General features: G+C 43.7%; 1 protein-coding gene across 14 annotated transcripts in view; it reads right to left on the bottom strand.

Moving 5' to 3' along the window:
* Positions 1–12088, bottom strand: part of TCF7L2 (transcription factor 7 like 2) — a 181350-nt gene extending 169262 nt beyond the window's left edge. For 13 of the 14 annotated variants that reach the window (XM_062001048.1, XM_062001055.1, XM_062001054.1 and 10 more), the window contains exons 1-3: positions 11264–12088; positions 10867–10933; positions 10548–10672 (exon numbers count right to left, since the gene is read on the bottom strand). In XM_062001048.1, the coding sequence (XP_061857032.1) occupies positions 10548–10672; positions 10867–10933; positions 11264–11452 (381 nt within the window). In that variant the 5' untranslated portion in view covers positions 11453–12088. The remainder of the gene's footprint in view (positions 1–10547; positions 10673–10866; positions 10934–11263) is intronic. The other variant, XM_062001049.1, reaches the window with a different exon arrangement.
* Positions 12089–20781: the final 8693 nt, after the last annotated feature.

Raw genomic sequence — 20781 nt, 5'->3', positions numbered from 1 at the left:
ACCCTGTAGAGCCCCAAGGCAATCTGTGCACAGAGTAACCACAGGAATCTCATATTGTCAATTAAAATTGAATAGACACCTGATAAACGAGTATACGTTCAGGAATAATACACCTCTGCTGCATGTACACAGACGTGCTCACGTAACCCGCCCAATGCCCACGTTTGGGCACACCAGCAGCACAGCAACATGCCAGTTCCCACTTACAACCACCCAGCTACACCCAGGCTCCACTTCTCACTTTTTCATTTCATATTTATGAAATTTAATTTCATATTTATGAAATTAAAGATGAAGTACTTTCAAGTAGTGTAGTTGAGCAAGAGATTTCAATGGAAAATAAACTAACTACGTATACCAGGCATTTGGCCTTTAATAACCCTGGGGATTGTAAAGATATTTAGCTGCTACCCAGATAAAATAAGCTTTGTGGATATCCTTTACACAGCAGTTTTGTGACCAGTACAGTAGTTATGTTTGTGACTAGCTCCTGTAAAGTATCTTTTTTTAATTAGAAAAAAAAGAGACAGACATCTACACCATAAAATACAGCTTGAAAATTAATAAAAAGCCCATAGGAAGTGTAACATAGATTGAAGTAAACTGAGATATTTGGTTAATAAGAATAAAAATCTCAAAGACTTGTCTTCCAGACAGACAACTATAATCTCTAACTCCTTTCAAAGGGACAAAACCTTCTTGCCAACATCCCAGAGAAAACAAAGGTAGAAATGCTGATTGCCATCTTATTCTTCTAATGTGTTCATTCAAGGTCATACCTTCCCCTGGATTCTTTAATACTGGCAAACATTTATAACAGTGTCATTTCAATAGCAGTCTGTTCATCCTGGGTGTAGATCAGTGCAGCATCTACATGCTGTCTCCCAGACCTTGCCTATGTCAAAGTAGTGGCCCTGGTTTTATAAATCTCTTAAATCTAATTAAACCAATGCAAACCTCTTAGTTTGTATGCCCCCAAACCAGTTCGCTGGTGTAACCAAGTTAAAATTACTCAGGCTTGGGTTTAAAGCAGTTTCAAGAGAACCTTTATTAAATACTTGTGTCAGTTAAAGCCAGAAAACAATGTAGTGGCTTTTCTCTAGAACAGAGAAGCCTATCACCTCAGACTTTTCCAGGCCATTATTTAAGGAGTCACTGACTCTAGTGGGAGTTTGGATGTGCTCAGAGAGGTATGCCCCCACCTTTTCTTGTTCCATTTTTCTCCTTCTTAAAATAGGATGATTTGTTTCTATTATATCAACATCCAAGAATCACTCATGTTCCCCAGAAAGTCCTCTTGCAGTATTTTCAGCTTGGCATTTTTCTAATTATTGCTTCCCACATCCTCCTTCAGGGTTTTTTTCAGCATCTCAGTTATATCACCATCAACAGTGAAATAAAAGGTAGAGGCTGATTTTGTTGTATACAATTTTTTTCACACCATAGTTACTCTGAAGAGACCTACAAAGCTGTGAGATAGCTACACATTCATACCTGGTAGCCATTAGGCAAGCAATTGCACTTCCCAGGGAGCCTAAGGCATTAAAACCTGTTCTGTCAAGAGGGGAGAACAGTTAGGCAGGACTAACTGTATCAGTAGGACTAACAAAATGGTTATGGGACCTTTAACACCACAGAGAGCGCCTCCTGAATTCAGACTCACTTCCTGGCCAAATACCTGCAGGAGGGTGGTACTCAAAACATCTGACCCCAAAAAGAAGCTGCCCTCTTATCTTCTCCCTCCTCCCACTTCCTTCAGCAAGCAGCAAAAGCATTTCAAACAATGCAAATCCATTCTCTGCTCACCAAAGCCTACTTGCCTCCTATTATTTCTATCGTTTTCCTGTCATCATTTCTTCGTTGCAGCAACCAGCAGCATATGAGTCAGAGAACAATCATTAACTTTTACAACTTCCATACAAATCCACCTACTCATATTAGAAAAGCAGTATTGACATGCAACACAGCCTCGGACCAAACTCTGATCCTGCCAGGATACTCCATGCGTATGTGGGAAAGTCAGACACTGCAGAAACAGGAGCTCATTTAAGAAAGTACCATTGGAAACATAACTTCCCCCCCCTCCCCTCCAAGAGCAAAGGATGCCACACAAGCAGCAATATATCAATATGACATTAGCCGAGTTTGGCTTTTTTCAGTACCTTTATCCACTTTTGAAGAAGTTGGCCATTGGTTCAAGACACGCGGGGCCTGATCCAAAGCCCTTCGTTATTAATAGAAGCCTTTTTTTCCACTGACTTCAATGGATCTTGGACCAAGCCCAAGGAAGACAAGATTTCACAGCAGTAAGAGTGACACACATTCTCCACATTCAACAAAAAACAATACGCGGCATTTACGATGTCAATCTCTGTAGCGTAGTTCTGTTTGTGTTTGCTTTTTTTTCTTAACGTAGGCTCTGGGCTGTCAGATTAACGCACCCAAAAAATTCTCCCTGAAGTTGGAAAGAATTACAGGCAGATACAAAAAGCCACGGTGAGATAGATATTCTCAGTTTCCCCCAGTTGGAACATAAAGGTATCCTCTACTGCAACATTTCTTGCAAGTTGGGTCAGCCACACTTTAAAGTGCCCCATCATTATAAACTCCTCTGGTAACAGCTACAGTGTTACCCATGATGAATTAATTTGTATTAATATGGCTATCACGCGCATTTCCATATGAAACCTATTGTTCTGGAGCATTAATAAAAACCCCCACCAAGTGAAGCGGTAAGGTTTAGTTTAAACTAAATATAGTTTAGGATTTCTTTAAAGAAAATTAAAAATAAATGCATTCAACTAAAACTGCTAATATCTTTAGTACATCGTAATTGGCACAGCAAGCAAAAACCCAGTTATCTGCCCAGTACGTATTTATAGCATCACCCTTCCCCATTCATTCCTCATTTTCTTAGAGAATCTGCTGTACCCTACATCTGCAATTCATTGACTTTACAATTTACCACATGTTGAGATGGAGAGGTCTCAGCTCCATTTGAATCACTGCACAAATATGCAAGTGATTTATCGTTTTAAAACTGAAGACTGCAGAAGAACGACTCCACTTTTCCTGAACATTACTCCTTCTGGCAGACCATGAACAATTACAGCGCGTACTAATTAAGCTCTGTAAATGTGCTGTGCCCTGCTAATGCCTACCAGGCCTCAAATTTAGTTGCATGAAGCCAAACTTCAGCCAGCGACTTAACTCATTCAGCACTGCCCAGTTGCCTGAGCATGACCCCAGGAAGAATAAGGGTCGAGGGTTTAGCCAACCTAAAACAAAGGCGCGAGACTGAACAGATTTTGCCAAAAAGAACTGGAGGGGGGAGAGATGCCAGAGGGGGTGGGAAGTGTCTTGGGAACCAGAGGAACATCCTTGTTGATAACCTGTTAAAAAGGTACAATACTATACCAGCTTTGCAGCATGGTGCTGGGGGATTTGGATCTGTCCCCAGGGGCTAATAAGTCACAGTGCTCCATTGATTAGGGAAATGCATAAAACCTTCAACAAAACTGTACAGCTATTTGTGGAAGGGCCAAACTGACAGCCCCCTCTTTTTTTTTTTTTAAAGTCGGGTTTTACATGGCTCGTAGAAGAAAAACATATGGGAGAAGGAGCACAGCTTTCCACCACACACATAACCCTGCCTTTTTCTTAAATTAGTCTCCAAGCACAACAGTAACCTACAGGGAGCCCAAAATCAACTGCTGGAGAAATTAAAGCTAAAAGAAATACCTAGGCATATTTGAGTAATCACATTATCTTGTTAAAACACACACACACCCCCAGCATAGACAAGACAGCAGCACTTCAAATCCGACTGTCTGCTCTAGGAAAGCATGTTTAATGGAGAGTGAGTTCAGAATAACGAGCTTTGCTGAGTGAAGCAGTGTTTCTCCTCGGGCCCCAGACTTCCCTGACACTTAAAGAGTCAATCCCCAGATCCCAAGTTTCCCCTCTAACCATCCATTCATATACTGGTGGGTTCGCCACCCCCCCCCCCCCCCAAAGTTTTTACAGTTTCTCCTCTGGTTCCAACATCCCTCCTTTGTCTTCTAATTACTCTTCAGTGGCCTCCCCCCAGTTACTCCCTCCCCAAACACCACCCTTAGCATGTCCCCCTACTCCTTTTGCCCTCCATGCTGACCAACACAACAATCTCAGATTGTCCCTTCCAGCAGGACATAGGGTTTCTCCCCTAAAAACTGCCTCTAACCTCAACACCTTAATTCATTCAGAGCATATTTTCCCTTAATGTGGGCTTTTGATGCTTTTTAAGAGGCTCTGATTCATATACACAAAACTGTTTAATATATGTATTTCCAAACATCTACCTTTTGCATAAAACCTGATGCAATTTTCTTTTTTTTTTTCCCCTCCCCTGGCTCGGTGGTATGTGAGATAATTAAAGAACATTTCCAGGTGTCATCTCTCTTTAAATGTTTGCTTGTGTTGGTATCTAGGAAATACTGCTCAATATTGCTGAGATCTCTGTAAAGGACACAAGCTGTGCTAAACTTTTCCCCACCTTCAGCCTGGCTGTGTCACCCACAGCCCAGCTTTACAACACTGTAAGTATTAATTATAAACTTCTGAGCCTATGTAAAAAAAAAACCCACCAAAAAGCACAAACATAAACCAGCAGTTGGGAGGAGGAGCAGAAAGATTCTTTGCTTTTGGGTGGAGAGAGAGAGAGAGAGGATTTCCATATCTCCCCCCACCCCAACACAAACCCCCAGCACCACACTCCATCTCTCATTGCTTATAATTAGTGAAAGAAATTTGACCCACTGCCAGTGTCTGTGGACCTTGGATATTATAAGGCCAGCGTGGCGTCAAATATCTTAACATTCATAAGTGTTATAGGCTGTAAATAAACCCCGTGGATTTATGACCCTGCGGTGCTTGCCAGCAAACGACTGTGGCACATTTCTTTCAGCAGACCTGTCGAGGTGCAAGTTTGCCTTTGGTTGTAAAATTAACCATTTCCTTCACAAATGTGCCCAATTAGAAGTCAAAGTTTTAAGGCTTACTTACATATTTGCCAGGACGAGGTACTGAGGAGACGCCCTGGGGAACATAGCTTTAAACTTCTCCCCAAACCTCACAAACCCCCCTCAAAGCAAAACTTCTCACAACAGCCCCAGTGTGGGAGCAAAGTGCCTGATTTAAGTGAAAAAAAAAAAAAAAAAAAAAAGGAAAAAAGAAAAAAAATCACACCAAACTGACAACCCAATCACTTTTATATTTATGTGTACCTATCACCAGTCCTCATTTTTGGCTGCTCTGAGGCTTGGGGGGTTGGAGCAGAACAAGCATTCACCCCTGGCTGTGCCTGGAGAAGGATCTCCTCCCTTCCCCCAGGATAATGTCATCTGCTTCCTGTGTAGGAGAGCATTTGCTAAATCCAGGTTGTCTCATGCTTAACTGCCAATAATCCAACTTCCACATAACTCCCAGACAGCTGGGAAAAGGTCCTCAGAGTTTTTAGTCATGGTACAGAAACACACGTCCACACAAAAAATCTGCAGCTGTCCTTTCTCTCTACACCACATTTTTTATCTGATTTTGGGGCCCAGTCATGAAACTCTTGACAAATTTAAAACATTTTTACCTACATTCCGGTTTACAAGCTGCAAGAAAACTGCAACATACTCCTTTTCCCCCCCTCCTCCATCCTCAGTTGACAAATCAGCACATATTTGCTTGAACAAAAAACGAAGAGGAAGGAGGGGAAAAAAAGCCACTTCACTCAACATCATCAGTCCATGTATGAATGCATTCAAAAAACCTGGAAAGGCATCTACTGTATTTTTTCTTCCAGTACAGATCAGCCACTGGTGCACCTATATAAAATTGTTCGATTTCCAAAGCAAATATTATGTTTAATGAAGTGCAGTCCTGCAATTATCCTGTACACTCAAGTAACAGTACTGCATTATATTGTTTTGCAAGGTCCCAGAAACATGAAACTTTTCTCTAATTTTCATAGCCCCCTAAAGAGAAGCTGATTGACTAAGCAATGCAGCAATTGCTCCAGAATGAAATCTTATCAGAGGGGGGAAAAAAAGAAGAAAAAAAGACAATAATTTAAAATAAATCAGCTTCTTTACCAAAAGTAAGTTAACAAACAAATAAGGTATGTTTGCCATTGTATAGCAGCTATGCTAATGCTATAGCTGAGTGATTCAGCAATCTACCTAATTAAGCATGAGGAAAGTTTCTCTATGGAGGTTCCATTTGATTTACACCACAGGATTATCAGTTCTTATTTAAAAGCCTGTTTTTACACAAGCCCAGAAACATTATTAAAAGCAAGTCCATTCAATTTTTTTTTAAGGAAAAAAAAAAAAGGAAGTGAATAATTCACTCTCCATTGACTAACTATGTATCACAAAGTAGAAAAGTGCTGACATATTAAGTTGTATCTACATTATTAAACTAGTTGGTGGACGTTAATACTATAATCCATACTGCAGACATTAAACCTCAACCATAAAGATTAGTAAAGAATTAATATTGTCACATCGAGACTGAAACCTTAACACGCCAGCCATAAATATTTCTGAAGGAGATGAAAAAACAATTAGCATAAATACCAAAGAAGGGCAAGAACACCTGTTCTTTTTCAGTGCGATAAGCATTTTATTGTTCTCTATTTAAAATGTAATGACCTGTGTAATTACAGTAATATTACATTGTATTGCAAGGGCTCGGAATGTCACACTTTGAAAAGTGTTGTCAAAACAATTGGAGGGAGGGGGGGGAAAAAAAAGGACCACCGTTAACCCTTCACACCCCAGGGTCTACAGCTTTTGTATCAGGAAGGATTATGTTATTTGATTCAGTAGATAAAGGAAAACATCCATTTCTCAAGTCAATTAGAGAAAAAAAGTTTCCTGAACCTAAAATCTACTCGAGGAGGCTGCTCTCCACCACAGCTGTTCCCAACTCCCAGACTTCAGGATCAAACACAAGCTTACTCCTATAGTGTCATTCACCAAGCAACAACTTAGGGGAAAGGAAAATGCAGCAGCAGTAGTAAAAATATCTGCCAGCAGCGTTTTCTCAAATCACAACGCATCTATTTGCTCACTGAAAGCGTTAACTAAGCTCTAAATTTAGGGTAAAAATTATATACAACACTTCTTCATTTCCCAACTCATAAAGGAAAACATTCTGCTTTATTATTCCCAACAGACAGCTATCCCAATCCCTGTGCAAGCGGAGATATGGAACTGGCACTCTCAGATGCATTACTTCATTGTTATTTGACTAGACCTCTACTTTAAATACATCTATTCTTAAAACCAATCCACAGTATTCCATCAAAAGGTTAACATGCAAAAAATCTTTGACTTTTAAAAATAAAATGATTCCTACCAAGCTTCGTAAAGAGTTTGCAGCATTTAAAGCGTTGTTCTTGAGATAATATATTATTCATCATAAGCAGATTTTATGACACTTCACAATCTTTCACATTCCTGAAGCAGTAAAGCAGAAAATGCTGCCCACGAGTTTGCTCTTCAACAGACAATTACAGGTACATTTACAAAACACAATAATCCCACTACACCCCCAAATAAAACAAACAAACAAAAAATCTAAGGGGGAAAAAAAAAATCACCACCAAGAACACCCACCACACCCACAGACCTTTAAGATTCTACAACAGCAAAAGGAAAGGAAAAGCGATTTTGCTATGTATCTGCATCACCTCTTTACCTTGCATGCACTAAAACACAATAAATACGGCTTCAGGAAAGCTACACAAATAAAAACAAAATTCATAATTATGCAGAATCATCTATACCTTGTCAACCTGTATTAAAAAAAAAAACCAAAACACAACAACAAAACAAAACCCACAAACAGGAGAAAGATCTAGTTCGTCTGGAATTGAAGGCTGGCACAGCAGAGAACTAGAATCCACCTAAAAACAGTGTGAGACAGACAACAGCTATCCCACTGAATCTTTATAATATTCTGCTCTCAGGCCTAAATAAACAACTTTAATTTTCCCCGACTATAATTAAGTGGCAGGCAAACAAACAAGCATACGGAATGTGAAAGAATAAGGTTAAGAAGATAGGAGAAGGTTGCTGGAGCCTGGATGTGGAAATAAGAAAATTGCCTATTGAGTGTGGAAATATCCTTTCAGAATCCATCTGATAACACAAGCAGGCCACCTGCTATACCAACAATAAAACAACCTGTACTCTTTTGTACAGTACCCTTAATTCACACAAACCCAACATTCCTATGGAGGCCTTTTTTAACTGGGGGGTGGGGAGCAAGGGGAGGAAGAATACTTCCAGGGAAGCTAACTGCTGAAGGATCCTATCTTCACATGCTAAGGGGCTGTAATAAAGGTGATGAGGGGAAGAGAAAAAAGAAAGAAAGAACTGTAGCTGTTTTAAGAGAAATGCTTAAAAGAAAAAAAACCCAGCGGAGGTGTGCTTTCCTATTAGCCTACACTGGGAGCTGAGGAATGCATGTAAGGTAAAAAGGAGGGAGGGGGAAAAAAGAGAAAGGAACACAAAGCTTCACAAATTGTAACAAAGTGATTTGTAACAAAGATTGTTTTGCCATCTGGATCCTGGTTGCTTATAGAATTTGAAATTTATCACTATCATCCATATACATGTGGGCGAGTGTATTCAAAAGGAAAAATATAATGCATTCAGCCCTTGAATTCTCCTCCCAATCATTACAATTGCAAACTGCGGTTACCCCTATGCTACTGTCCCTGAAATCACCTCCTTGCAAGGAGAGCCTTACAAGCTACCAGAAGAAAACCCTACCGCAGCCCTAAAAGAGATGCAAAGTCAGAAACCTTCCTCACTATCTCCCTGTCACTCTGCACTCAGAAATCTGTGTCTACTGACATTTTACTAAGTGAAAACAAGACTGACCCGATGTTTAATATTTTAATGCTTTAAAACACTTGTAGATCTGATACACTGAACTTGCCCAAGCCCTCAGTCATTAGTACAGCTTCAACATTTCCCAAACAGTAGATCTATTATTGTAAATCACTATCTCGTGTTACCACAAGGGAAAAAAAAAAAACATATAAACACACACGGTGACGGTGTGGACGCTTCAGATTTAGAAACACCCAGAAGAAACAAAACAGCCACACTAAACCCGTCGGGAGGAATACCTAGGGTTTTGTAGTCCCAGCAGATTTAACTGGTTTAGGTTAAAAAAAAAAAAATCTAATTAAAACTCTTTAAAAAGAAAAGTGACACTTGAGAAATGTGATGTCAGAGCACAGCACACCGTGGGTGCCAGTACGAGCGGAAAACCAGCTGGGACTACAAATCCACCAGCAGATCCCAAAGTTTCCTGGCATCCAGAGATCTGGGCTAAAACTTGCTCTACCTCCAGGCACCAGCGTGCAGACAAGCACACCCCTGCCACTGAACCCGGGGTTAAAAAAAACCCAAACAAACAAAAAACAGCGAAAGAACAACAACAAAAAACCGGACGCTTTCAGCAAATTGTTTGCCTGCCAGCATACTTCCAGGAGAAATTTTGCTCGACTTGTTTGATTATTTTCTGTTGTTGTTGCTGTTATTATTAGCCCTAAGCGAAGCGATTTCTGTTTCCGGACTCAGCCCTCTGCCTTGCTCAGGTCCACCCCCCAAACCCCTGGTCCCGCAAGGCACACGCAGACGGCCCCGCTCCGAGGCCGCCTCTCGCCGCACAGCCCCGGGGCGGAGGGGCCCGGTCGCCCCCGGGCTGCGGAGCCGCGCTCCCGCTCCACCGAGCCTGGGCCGCAGAGGGACCCGCGCTGAGGCCGGACACAACTCGCGGCAGCCACGGCCGGGAGGAGACGTTGCCCCCCCCACCCCCCCCGCCCCTCCGCGCCGGGCACGATGAAATCACCGCTCCCGCAGGCCGGGGCCGGCCGAGGGCAGGAGAGGGTTAAGGGGGAGGAAAGGGGAGGGGGACCCGGCCCAGCCGCCACGGAGGAGGGCAGGAGGAGACGGATCACCATGGAAAACGAGGAGTTTGGAGGGAGTGGATCCCAGACTCGGCCGGGAGAAAATAGCCCCCGTCACCAGCGAAGGGGAGAGGGGAGGGAAGAGGGGGAAGAAAGAGGGAGCGAAAGGGAAGGAAAAACCAAGTTAAAAAAATCATTTTTTTTTTTTAAAGAAAAATTTGTTTCCAGCCTTGCTTTGAGGCTTGTTTGCATTTTGTTCGGGGAATTTTTTTTTTCCTTCTGTTCACCTCCTCCCGGAGGGGAGGTTATGAGGGCTCCGGAAAACTGCCCACAAAACTGAAAGTAAAAATGGGGAAAAAAATAAAAGGAGGGAGAAAAAAAATAAAGGAAAAGAAATATGGCGAAGTGTAAACAAACCCCCTCCCGCTGCGGCCCGCGGAGTTTGGAAAGTTTGCGGCGCGGGGGAGGGGGCGGCGGGCCGGGCAGGCGAGCGAGCGAGCGGGGGCAACGGGGAGCGCGGCGGCGGTGGGAGCAGGGGAAGGGGGCAGGGGGTAAGGAAAGGACGGGGTAAAAACGAAAGGGCACTTACCGTTCTCGCCGTCGGAGAGAGCGATCCATTTGGCAGATACGGGCTGCTGAGGTCGGGGATCATTATAAAGGGATAACCCGGGTATGGTGGGCCCTTAAACAACCCTCCATCTTGCCTCTTCGCAGCTAACATGGCGGGGGAGACACGAGCGGGAGCGGGGAAGGAAGGGGGCAACAGGGGGAAAAGAAGGAAAAAGGGGGTGGGGGGGAGGAAAACTTTTTTTAGAAAGTGTCCCCAAAAGAGGAGCCGGGCGCCCGGCGGAGGGGCGGCGGGCAGAGCGGTACGGGGCGGCAGGGCCGGCCGGGCCCGCCGTACTCACCTTCCTCTAAACTTTCCCGGGATTTATCTCTGAAAGTTTCGGACCGAGGCGGGGGCCGCCGCTCCGCCTGGGAGCGAGCCGGGGGTCGGCGTGGGGCAGTTGGGGAGGGGAGCGGGGGAGTGAGGTGGGTTTTTTGGGGGAAAAGGGGGGGGAAGAAGGGAGGAGGGGAGGAATAAAAGGCGAAGAAGAAGAAGGGAAAGGTGTAGGGAGAAGGTGGAAGGAGAAACAAACAAAACAAAACAGAAGGCATCGTTACAAGTTGGTGCCGCGAAGGAAAGTTGGTCGCCGGCGGGAGCGGGACCCGGCGCGGCGCCCCCGGCCCCGGCCGCGGCCCTGGGCAGCAGCGCGGCCCCCGCCCGCCGCCCCGAAACGGCCCCGCGGGGGGCTTCCCCCGTACCTCCGAGTCTGAGGAGCTGTTTTGATTCGTTTCTGATTCATTGACGAGAGACGACTTGACATCAGCTAAATCCCTCTCCGCCGACGAGTTCTCGGAGATCTTCTCCTCCTGCTCCCCTTCGTCTTTGAAAGAGATCAGTTCATCGTTGGCGCCCAGGTCGTCCCCTCCACCGCCGTTCAGCTGCGGCATTTTCCTCCTGGCTTACCCCACCAGCAGCAATTTTGCAAAAAGGGGAAGGGGGGGAAGGAGAAAAAAAAAAAAAGAGGGGAATGGGGGGGGAAAAAGGAAAAAAGAAGAGGGGAGGGGGGGAAAGTTTGCACCAAAAAAAGAAGAGTCCAAGGTGAAAGTTTCTTTTTTTTTTCCCCTTCTCTTTCCTCCTGGGGAGGGGAAAAGAGGGAGGAGGAGGGGAGGGAAATGTCTCTTCTTTGCTCCTTTGCACCAGTGACTTTAGGCTTCTTCCTTTCCTTCTTCGGGATTTTCTCTTTCTTTCTTCCAGGGAGCTGGTCGGCGTGCACTGCGCGCACACGCACTCACACCCGCGCACGCACTCACGGAAAAAATTAATAATAAAAAAATATTGGGGGGGGGGCGTAGGGGGGGGGGGGGAGAAAAATAATGCAACAAACAAACCCAAGAAGTCAGCTGTAACGGGGGGGCAGCCGCCGCGGATATTGGGAGCCTGTGCCGCTCGGGTTTGAGTGAGTTGAAGTTGGACTGAGAGCTTTTCAGTTCAAAGGCGGCGCTGATTGACAGATAGAAAAAGGGGGATCGAAATCCGGAGGAACGGAGAAGTCTGGGATCCGGGATTATTGACAGGGAGCGAGAAACACACCAGGCACTTAATGAGATGCAGGAGGGGGCGGGGGCTCCCCGGTGACGTCTGCATAAATAAACAGGTCTGGGGCGCGGGAGGGGGAGGAGGAGGAGGGTGGGGGAAGTAGGAAACTAACAATGATCCTTTTTGGCATGAGAGCGGGAGTGCGAGGGGAGGAGAGCGGGCTGCGGGGGCGCGGGGGGGCCGCCGCCGGGACACACAAAAAAAAAAAGGGGGTGGAGGGAGGGGGGGGGTAAAAAAAAATCAAATTGAAGAAATTAAATTGAGAAAAAAAAAAATAGTGTAGCCCAGAGCTCCAGGACGGGGGGAGTGAGGGGAAAAGCACCCAAACGAGTGCCCCTGCCTCTGCTCTTTGGCAGGCACTAACTTTTACATCCTGAGCATTCATAAATGTATCATCTCCCCGCAGCCCGGATTCTCCTGTGCCCTTATTATTTGTGTCCATGTGACTCCAGGCTGGTGGGGTGGTGGTTTGGTTGGATTTTTTTGGTGGGGTTTGTTGTTTTTTTTTTGGAAACCGTTAACATTTTTCTTGCCACTCATTGGAGGTAAGAAACTCTAATCATAATAAACACTGTAATGTAGTAAAACCCTTTTTTAAAAAATTATTAAAAATAAGCAGCACTTGCTCCTCGCATTTATTATGGTTATAACATGCAGGATTGAAACGTGCAAGATGACTCGCTGAAGATCAGATATTTCCAAATTATCTTCCAGTAAGGCATAATATTTTTTTTTTGGTCCTTGATGTAAAAATATTTAAAAAAAAAAAAAAAAACACAAAAAAAAAGAGGAGGAGGAAAAAGGAATGTGACTGCGAAGAAGTTAATTAGCATGGCAGGACGGAGAATCAAGGACTCCCAGACTTCACAAGTGAAAAGTTGTGGTGGCGTCAACATCACGCCGGGGGAAATCAAAGTGAAAGCGGGCTGGGCCCGGCCGGGGGGTCGGCCGGAGAAGGGGGGGTCAGGCCCGGGCGGCCTCGGCCGGAGGGTCCCCGCAGGCGCGGGGAGGGGGGCGGGCAGCGGGGCCGCCCGCCCCGGCGAGAGCTGCTTCGCTCCAGGGCTGGAGCCAGCGATTTTTGTAAAGTCACTAGCCAGAGCTCTGCCTGCGCAGCAACAAAATGGGGAGCAGAATAATGCAGATGCAAGAAATGGCATCTGTTCCCCGAATATAATGTGGTGAGGGGAAGGGGAAAACAAATTGATCTTCCAGCAGTGACAAATTGTAACAATGGACGAGTCAATTGGGAACTTTAACATGGGCAAGGAACAAAAGGAGGGGGTGCCGAGTGAGGAGGGAGGGGGACAGTAATTTCAATGGGAATTAGTAAATTGACTAATGGAAATAGTGTTTGAAAGCAAGGGACAAGCTGTACTAAATAATCCAAACATTCCTCCAGAAATCTAACCTGCTGCTCATGCTAAGGGCCATTCAGCACATAGGGTTTCCAAAACAAAGCCAATTTGTCATGCAATATTTAGAGAGTTTGGGGGGTTTCAGCTAAACTGTCTTCTATAAAAAGAATAATAAAAATAATAATACAGAGATCGACAAGGCTAACGTGAATTCTCAGGCATTAAAAAGTTCACATAGAAATTTGCATACTAAAGGGAAAGATGCAGACAAAATAGAAATAAAAAAAAATCACTGCAACTTACAACTTTAATATTAATCAGTAAAGCAGAAGTAGAGTGAAAGGAAGCATGAAAAGAAGTAAAACAAATGTGTACATTTAATCAGACAGGATTGCATAGGACACAAAGAACAGGGCTAATTAGTCTCAGCAGGTAGGGACTAACCTTCAGACTTCATAAATAAATAAGTCTGTGAACAATGTCTAAGTGGGAATATGGAGACAGAAAAGGGATTATTTCAAGACACCAAGTAAAAACATGAAGAATGAAATACTTCACTGTTAACTCTATGTACAAATGCATTGAACAGTTTCTTTTTCCTCTGGTCCTTTGACTAAATTGCTTTTCACTTCAAGAGATTTTAGTAAACAACAGTGTGGGCATGCACACTCCCCATTTGCCCCTGATTATGTACATACCGTCTTTGCTAACTAGTGCCTTGCAGAGTGACACCTTAACAAATATTCTCCATTTTTGTTTGCTTTTTGATTTTTAAAATGCCTTTATATCCCAGAACAATACGAGATTACAAATACAAATGTGACAGACTCCTATTTACTTTGCAGGGCCATGTGTTATAATTTGATCCAAATGAACAAAAAGAGTTACACGCTTTTGTTTTGTTTTTCAAAGATCTTTTCACAATCTGCTGTGGTTTGTTGTGGGGTTTATTGTTTTTTTAAACAAGTACACTTTGGCTTCAGTCCCAATGAAGTTGCTAACTACTTATTAAGCATCATCAAAGTTGGTGTTCAAGACAGGCCCAGTCCTTGCCCAAAAGCTGGTTGCAGAAGAAGGGCCTGATTCTGTAGAGCCTCATACATGTGAGTACTGACACACCTGAACTGCTCACTCAAGTAATGTTACTCACATCAGTAAACGATGACAGAAGGGAGCTCGGCGTTGTTCACTCCAATGCCACTTGTTTGTCCTGGGTGCAGAGGTTGGCTCTGGGGGCTCCAGGCTAGAAGGCCAAAGGGCTCTGTCCCTCCAGCTGTGGAAGATATTGCCCATGTGTGTTTGAACAGGTGGAATTTTGCTACCACAACAAACTCAGAGGAGCCCCGTGAAGGGCTAGGAAATCACTTTCTGGCTTTCATGGCAACATCAAGTTCCTTCTCTTGCAAATATTTTGTTTTCAAACTGCAACTTGCAGTTAGCTTGGTTTTGAAGTCCAAGTCTTATTGATAATTATTAAACCAATGTGTTTTAATTAACGTAGTACAAGTCACTTAGGATAGATTATGCATCTTATTGGTATCATTTATCTGTATGTAACAGTTCTTGTTTCATGCTTGGGGAAGTGAGAGCTCTCCAGAGGTCAACAGCACCTGTTGAGTACTAGGTTCTTTGGTGATACCTTAGGTTAATAAAAAAGTATCGTGTTTCACAATGAAAGAAACATAATATTATAAGACAAAAAAAAAGCCCCAAACTAGGGCCAATGCACTGCCTGGAACATGATTTTTTGTTTGGATACCTAATTTTAAGTAACAGCTGGCAAAACAAAGCCATGTGCTCCAAGTTCAGTCTTCAAGAGATGTAGGCTTTCTTGTCAAAGCTGACCTCTCTCCAAGCTTTTTTAACTCTCACAACTTGTTACAATATATCAAATACTGAGCAATGGGTTTTGTTTACTGACAGTGATGTCACTATTTTACACTTTGGTACAACATTTTGGTCCCGAGAATCCTGCAGAGCCTTGTGAAGAGCAATGGTTGAAAAGCAGATGATGTTCTCCTGCCAGTTCACATTGCAATGAACTGGGGAGCTAAGAGGGTTGACCAGGGCTAGCCAAAGAAATGTGATGTGTTTTGAAAAACGACCTAGAATCTTTAAGGTCTCATCAGAAGCCCAAGATTATATTGGAGAAACATGGTCTGATAACTGCCAGCTGGGTCTCCTGGCTAACGTTTACATACCTGGGAGTGAGTCATCAGTTTTCATGGTCTTCTCCAAAAGGTCCCAGTGTTGGTTGCAATGTGTAAAATTCAAGTTATTTATTTTGGAAAGATAAAAGGACTTTGGTTGACCAGGCTGGGATTTGAGTCTACAGCTCAAAGGAGTCCGTATGTTTACAAATAATCTTGGATCATTAAATCTGCTCTGAATGTCAAGAAAGATTTCAATATTGAAAAGGTTCCAATAACACGAAGCAAACACATCTGCCCAGTGCCTTACCAGTACTGGCTCTTAGGAAAGAGGCAATTTTTTTCTAGGGCAGACAAGATGACAGCATGAAAATGCAGAAACCATGGCTCCTTTCTGCAGTCAATTGCCTTGACCAAAACAAGCACATGAGAAAATTCAAGCAAGCTGTCAAGGGGGAAAATATCAACAAACAACCAGCTACTGCTGGTTTTCTTTGTGGCTTTAGGTTTCGCACGTACTGGCCAGGTCACAGGGTGTTGTTTGAGCAATAGGTGTGGGCTTTCTAGCCACACTTGGTGGAGAAACATTGAAGAATTCAATTCGACACCCAAAAAACCTCACACATTGTTTTCAACCTGGTAACACAGCCTAATGTCTCCCAACCTACCCTCCGTGTCTCAAGTCATGGCTATGGCTCAGTAGGAATATACCTTCTTTTTAGTGCCTAAACCACAGCTCTACCTCTTGGTTTTGTATGAGATAATTCTGTCAGCTAATAAAATGGTTAATGGGTAGAAATATGCATTCATGCAGAGATTATTCACACTTTATCATGAGGTGATATCAAGCACTATAGGAGTGAGTGACAAGAAATCAGCTTCTGAAATACAGAGCCCTCCTTGAATATACCGTTTTTATTGACAATATGTCTTTTAACCCTAATAGTAATGGAAGAAATCCAATAAATGAAACATTTACTGCATAACTTGCCTTATTTTCGGGTGGTGTCTGATTCTTTTCTATCTGTCTCTAGAAGATGTTTTTAGCCTAATTTGCTCCCTAGAAATTTCACTCACTTGAGTTACACATCTATGACGTTTTATTGCCTGAAGCCAAGTCTGAATAAGAACTTTCTTAAGATATACTTATCCTAATGTCAGTCTACAAGAACTGGGCTGCTTTAGTTTGATTTATTTGTGCAAAAGAGATCTATGTGCACCGATACAGCTGGCCATTCCCTGAGACTGGATCTAATATTCCAAACAGAAACAAATAAATAAAACCAGCAAGCTGTTTAGTTATAGACACTCTTAAACTAATCAGGCTTATGTTTGCATCTATATGTCTCTGTTTTCCAAACCAACCAAAATAGTAGTCTATTACCTTTACAAAATATTCTCATTTCAAGGGAAAGGACTTCAGTGTAGGTGTCTGTATGTATATGTTCACAGGCAAACATCAAACACTATCCAGATGCAGTATGCTTCTACTATCTAAGCCTTACAAGATTACATTTAAACGACTAGAGCACAGAAGTCATGGAATGAGATTGCAGACCACTGCCTGGCCAGTGCTCTGTGCTCTTCCACTTGTTGCCTTCAGCACCTGTTTGGGTAGTCAGTGCTTTGGAGCAAGAACCCTCTTTTTGCTCAGCTTTTTTGCTGGGATACTGCCCCCTAAACAGAGTTTAGGGCGATACAGGTAATAAAATGCTAACAATTTGGCTTGCACTGATGCTGCATCAGTGAGGATGCTCTTGTAGGTGAGCTGTGGCTGAGAGCAGATGGCAGGAGGCAACAAACCTAGCAAGCTTTTAGCCATGAGCATGCCCTCAGCCAGAAGTGACTGCCCTTTCAACTGACACACAGTAATTAGCTGTGTATGCATTTGTAGTCTGTTGCAATATGAGGTAAAAGGGATTAGTTTTGCAATGGTTTAGGAACACGAACATGCGCCAGCTGCATTCCAGCTGTAGGGGTTCTGGCTGATGGATGGCAATAGTCAGCACAGGGATAGTAACTTCTTAAAACAATCAAGTTTAACAACAAAGAATTATCTGATCATTCCCTATGATCACAGAACCACTCATGTTGAAAGCAACGTGAAGACGTCTCTAGTCCAGCCTCCAGCTCAAAGCAAATTTTGCTCTGAATTCAGGCCCATTTGTTTAGGGGTTTCTACAGTCAGATTTCGAAAACCTCCAAGGACACAAATGAGACAACTAGGACTTTGCATTTGTTCTTGTTGCATTTCATAATGTTCCTGTTGGCCCATTTCTCCAGCTACTCTGTGTCCCTCTGGATGGCAGCCCTGCCCTTGAGCATGTCAACTGTCCTTCCAATTTGGTGTAATCTGCAAGGGTGGTGAGAGCTCCTCCAGGTTCAGTGATACAAATGTCAAAGAGGACAGGTCCAGGATAGGCTCCTTTAGTACTTCAGCTGCTACTGACAACCAGGGATTCAATGCATTAATCACTATTTATTGAGCCTGTCCATCCAAATAGTTTTTTTATGCATCCAATTGTCTGCCCATTCAGGTTGCAATGTCCTGACTTGGATGCTAAAGTCTGCTCTCCTGAAGCTTCAGGTTAGTGCACCACTGCTTATCTTCTTTGCTGTTACCAGGGTTGTGAGCTCCTCATGGTCACTCCAGCCAAGGTTGCTGTTGATTGTTACATCCCTGTCCAGTTCTTCCTTGCTTGTGGGGAGCAGGTCCAGGAGGCCACCACTCACCCCTTGGCTATACAGTCCGTGTTAAGTTTTTCTAAACACATTTCAGAGCCTTTCTGAACCTATCACACTCCACTATCTTGACTTCCAGCTGAAATCAGGGAGGTCAAATTCTCCCAATAGTACCATGGACTGTGATCTAGAGGCTCCTAAATGTTTAAAGACTTGATGGACCTTGTCACCTTAACCAGGTGATCTGGAACAAACCCACCACAATGTCACCCTAATTGCCTTGTCCTCTGATCTTGACCACAAGCTCCCAAACAGCCTGTCTCCTGTTCACATACATTCATGCTGCTCTTTCATAAAGAAGCTAACACCCCTGCTTTTCTTCCCTGTCTGTCTTTCCCAAGGAGGCTGTATTTGCCCATTGCAGACCTCCAGTCATAGCAGACACCTTGCTGCGTTCCAGTCGATCTGTCTTCAGACCACAAGTAAGTCAGTGCAATCTCTCATGCCTCATTTTTTTGAATCAATCCAATTTCGTGCTCTTCAGTGCACTGCTGTTTCTTTTCCCATTTTTCCTGTGACAAATACTTCAGATCTTCAGAGCAGCCTATGGCCACCATCATAATGCAGTCAGTAAGGGAGACAATGGAGGCTTCATCTTGGGCTAAGACAGGAAGTTTTAATTTAGGGTAGGAAGTGAATGAGTGCTGTGTTTCCTGCAAGGCCAGAGTTAAAACGCCCAGCTCAGGGCCCAGCCAGGTCTACAGGCTGGCAGCCACACTTCCACAAGAAGTGCAGTCCTCCTGGGAGACTGGAAGGCTCAAATTCATGATACAGAAAACTACAAGAATGCATGGTTCCTTTTCTGCACGGAAGCAGTTACCAGTATTTTGCACAGAGCCACCACCATGCCACTGCATGTTCAAACAAGCTCCCAGCACTGAAAGTTTGCCATCATATAAATTAATAATTGATCTATTAAAACATATACAAAGTAAAAGTATCCTTCTTAAGTAAATCCTTCTTAATTTCTCTTTGAAAATATTTTAATAGCTTGACCATGCCATTTGTAATTGAGGCATTTACTATGTTTCACTCTTTCCTAGGAAATAATTTTCTGATTAATAAATTCTGCTTTAATGGGGTTTTTATTCTTTCCTTTTCTTCCTCCAGCTCCTGAAGCATACATCTTCCTGGTTTACCTTCTCATTTGGCAAAACTGTCTCAACTACATCAAGCAGTTTCAAGTCAGCCAAGAAGGCAGAGTCCTGCTGAAGAAGCAGAGCAGTCTCTCTCTCTCTTTGTAAAATACACTGCTATTTATCAACAGACAGAGGTTTTTCTTGCAACAAGGAGTCTGAGCTAGTGCATACCAAAAGAGTGGCACTGGAGACTTTGTGGTTGTCTGTTGTTTCAGGCAAATGCAGTCTTTACATAGCCTGAGGGCATAAATAAGCAGACAGGAGGGAATGGACAGACCTTCCTACAGTACAATTAGGTGACAATGAGCTATCCAAAACAATCAAGATAGCAGCAACATCAAGTGCTTTCCCTGGGTCTCAGGAGTGCTCCCAAGATTTATTGCATCAGAGGCTCTGTCTGCTGCTGGTGTCTCTAGATAGTGTCTCTGGAGAGGAGGAGTTGGCAGCTGCAAAGGAACAGGGTCCTTTCTGGGAAACTTACCGCAGCCTGAAGTACTGCAATTAGCTCCAGCAGAGCTGATGTCTGAGCTCCCTTGTCCTTGCTTAATTTGGGATCCCTAGAAACATGAAACAGAAAAGATGAACTTGCAAACACAACAGGGTTGTGGGCATAATTTACAGGAGTAATTCCAAACATCCTTTATCTACTACACTGAGAAAAATGCTCAGGACATTTCTGCTCTGATTCTTCAAGCTGGTCTCTCTTGACTTACTTTCTCCTTCAGACAGCATGCCTCTGCAGAAAGGAAACCAGGGAGCTGCTTTCCTCCTCTTCTACCTCCACCCTCCGGATCCATTAGCACCTTTCAAGGACCTTGATCCTACAGAGCTGTTTTGCAGGTGAGAGCTTCCCTGCACTGATTAGAAAGGAGGCTGCAATTTCAAACCAAAAGGCAAATATAAGGTTCTGATCAGCACCTGTCTAACAGAAAATTCTCTGTGTTTGGATTTCCAGGCATTTGGTAGACATAAAACTCTACTGGAGACTTTTCTTTCTATTTAGAGAAGCACAAAGGGCAAGGGTGGGTCCTGGACTCCCAAGAGGAATCACAGTGTGTTTTGTCTGCTATTTTACCTGAGGCACAGGTCTATCATACACACCCTCTCCATTCACCCTTTTCACTACAACTCATGGTTGTACAAGAACCTCTGTAATTCTTCAGGCAACAGCACCCTTAGGACATCTCCTGCGTCTGTGGGAAGACATAATCTGGCATTCAAGGCATTGTGGTAGAATTGGCATCTCCACGGCTTGCCTGGGGCACCATCTTCTCTCTCTGCCTTGCCAGCCTTC

This window comes from Colius striatus, chromosome 8 (assembly GCF_028858725.1).
Source record: "Colius striatus isolate bColStr4 chromosome 8, bColStr4.1.hap1, whole genome shotgun sequence".
NCBI classification, from domain to species: domain Eukaryota; kingdom Metazoa; phylum Chordata; class Aves; order Coliiformes; family Coliidae; genus Colius; species Colius striatus.
Note: the sequence above shows the minus strand (reverse complement) of the source record. Positions and strands in the feature narration are given on the sequence as shown.